At 42.1% G+C, this 2112-nt stretch overlaps 1 protein-coding gene across 1 annotated transcript in view; it reads left to right on the forward strand.

The window, feature by feature from the left end:
* ilrun (inflammation and lipid regulator with UBA-like and NBR1-like domains) overlaps positions 1 to 2112 on the forward strand; it is a 15088-nt gene that overhangs the window by 2129 nt on the left and 10847 nt on the right. Inside the window, exons 2-3 of the mRNA XM_005729743.2 lie at positions 279 to 433; positions 557 to 754. Coding sequence (XP_005729800.1) covers positions 279 to 433; positions 557 to 754 — 353 coding nt within the window. The remainder of the gene's footprint in view (positions 1 to 278; positions 434 to 556; positions 755 to 2112) is intronic.

Below are 2112 nucleotides of genomic sequence, written 5' to 3' on the forward strand. Positions count from 1 at the left end.
TGTAAGAAATCAGAAAAGGCAGATACTTTTTAACAGTACTGTACTCAGGAGGTGCATGTTGAAGTAGTCAAATATGTTATGAGGACAAGCTGATCTGGCAAATATGTTACAAATAATGCTAACTGTAAAAGTAGGGCAGGCTTTGCAAAGACAAACAAAAACACTTGGACAGATTTTACTTTATACTTCAGCACTATGATTTCAAGTTTAATAACCAGGATCGATAGGTATTGCTGATGTGTATTAACTCTATGCTCGCTTCTTTTGCATTGGAACAGGAATCTGCAGGCTGCTATTGGTGCATATTATGACTTTGAAAGTCCCAATGTCAACACCCCATCTATGTCCTTTGTTGAGGATGTGACAATTGGGGAAGGAGAGTCTGTCCCTCCAGATACGCTGTTCACTAAGACCTGGAGGATACAAAACACAGGTATATGGGCTTTACATTTACACCTTCACATTGTATACATGTAGATAGTCTTTATAAATCTGTAACGTGTTCATGGATTTTGTTGAGATGTATTTTGAATGAATTCTTCTTGGTGTCTTGTAGGTGCAGAGTCATGGCCACCGGGCGTTTGTCTCAAGTACATTGGAGGTGATCAGTTTGGGCATGTAAACACAGTTATGGTGAAGTCACTAGATCCCCAGGAAATATCAGATGTGAGTGTGCAGATGCGAAGTCCCACAACTCCTGGCATGTACCAGGGCCAGTGGAGGATGTGTACTGCCACTGGATTATTTTATGGAGGTAAGAACCACTACTACTTTGATTAACTATCAAGTACATTTATGAGACCTATGACTAATAATAGTAAATAATAATTTCAGTTCATACTAAGCCAAGATAATTAATCAGATTTATATCTCATTTACAATTTTCGGTTCCCGTGATGATTAAAAACAACATTATAATACAACTGTTAGTATTTTGCTTTCATGTTCAGAACAAAGGTCTTGTTTAGGTACTCTGTAATACATTAGGCTCCCCTTTTCTTCATAGCTGTGTTCTTTGCTCATCCTAATAACTTAAAGTCAGTCGCTTTTTACTGCAGCTTCAGAAAAGCTCATTAAGAGACATCAATCTAGAGCAGGGGTGCCCAATCCTGGTCCTCGAGAGCTACCGTCCTGCAGCTTTTAGATGCATCCTTGTTCCCACACACCCGAATCAAATGAATGGCTTGTTATCAGGCCTTTGCCAAACACGATGGCATGCTGAAGAGGTAATCAAACCATTTGATTCAGCTGTGTTGGAGTAGGGATGCATCTAAAAGCTGCAGGATAGTAGCTCTCGAGGACTGGGATTGGGCAGCCCTGATCTAGAGGAAGTAAGACTCAAGTTTTTGTAGTCAAAAACTGCAGGATTATCAGTTGTGTGTGGCTCCCTGTTTCTGCAGATCCGACGGTCTTTCACTCAGCCCACTTTCAACAGTGTGCGACAATTTGCTGTCGGCTTTGGTTTTTTTCTCGCCTCTGTGACTGCTTTGCAGGTCTCTGAGCCACTTGAGCTCACTGTCACTCTGTGCCCTCTTGGCCTCCATCTGTGCCGGCAGACTTCCCACAGCGGAGGCAGGTTGGCAAGAACCAATAGCTACCGGAGACAAAAAATTGCCCCCTGGTCAAGGCCTAACACTGTTCCTCACCCCCCATGATTATGACTTTTGCCATAATTGAACTGCCTTAGTCTGTAATCAGAATCAGAATACTTTATTGATCCTTGGGGGAAATTATTTTTTTGTTACAGTGCTCCATTATAAACCAACATAAACCAACAGTAAGACAAGACAGACAATACGCTAACTAAGAATAGTACAATATATACATATATATATACATAAGTCACTCATAAATAAATAGCTGGAAAAGAAACGTGTAGTTGTAGCAGTAACCAGTGTGTTAAGTGGATGCGTTGTACAGGGAGCCACAGGCAGGAAAGATTTCCTGTCGTTCAGTGGTGCTTTTCGGTTATCTCAGTCTCTCACTGAACGTGCTCCTGTGACTGTCCAGCATGTCATGGAGTGGGTGGGAGGTGTTATCCAACATTGTCTTTATCTTGGACAGCATCCGCCTCTCCGACACCACCTTGAGGGAGTCCAGCTCCATCCCCAC

The sequence above is a fragment of the Pundamilia nyererei genome, unplaced genomic scaffold (assembly GCF_000239375.1).
Source record: "Pundamilia nyererei isolate P.nyererei 1_Seehausen unplaced genomic scaffold, PunNye1.0 scaffold00034, whole genome shotgun sequence".
Lineage (NCBI taxonomy): Eukaryota > Metazoa > Chordata > Actinopteri > Cichliformes > Cichlidae > Pundamilia > Pundamilia nyererei.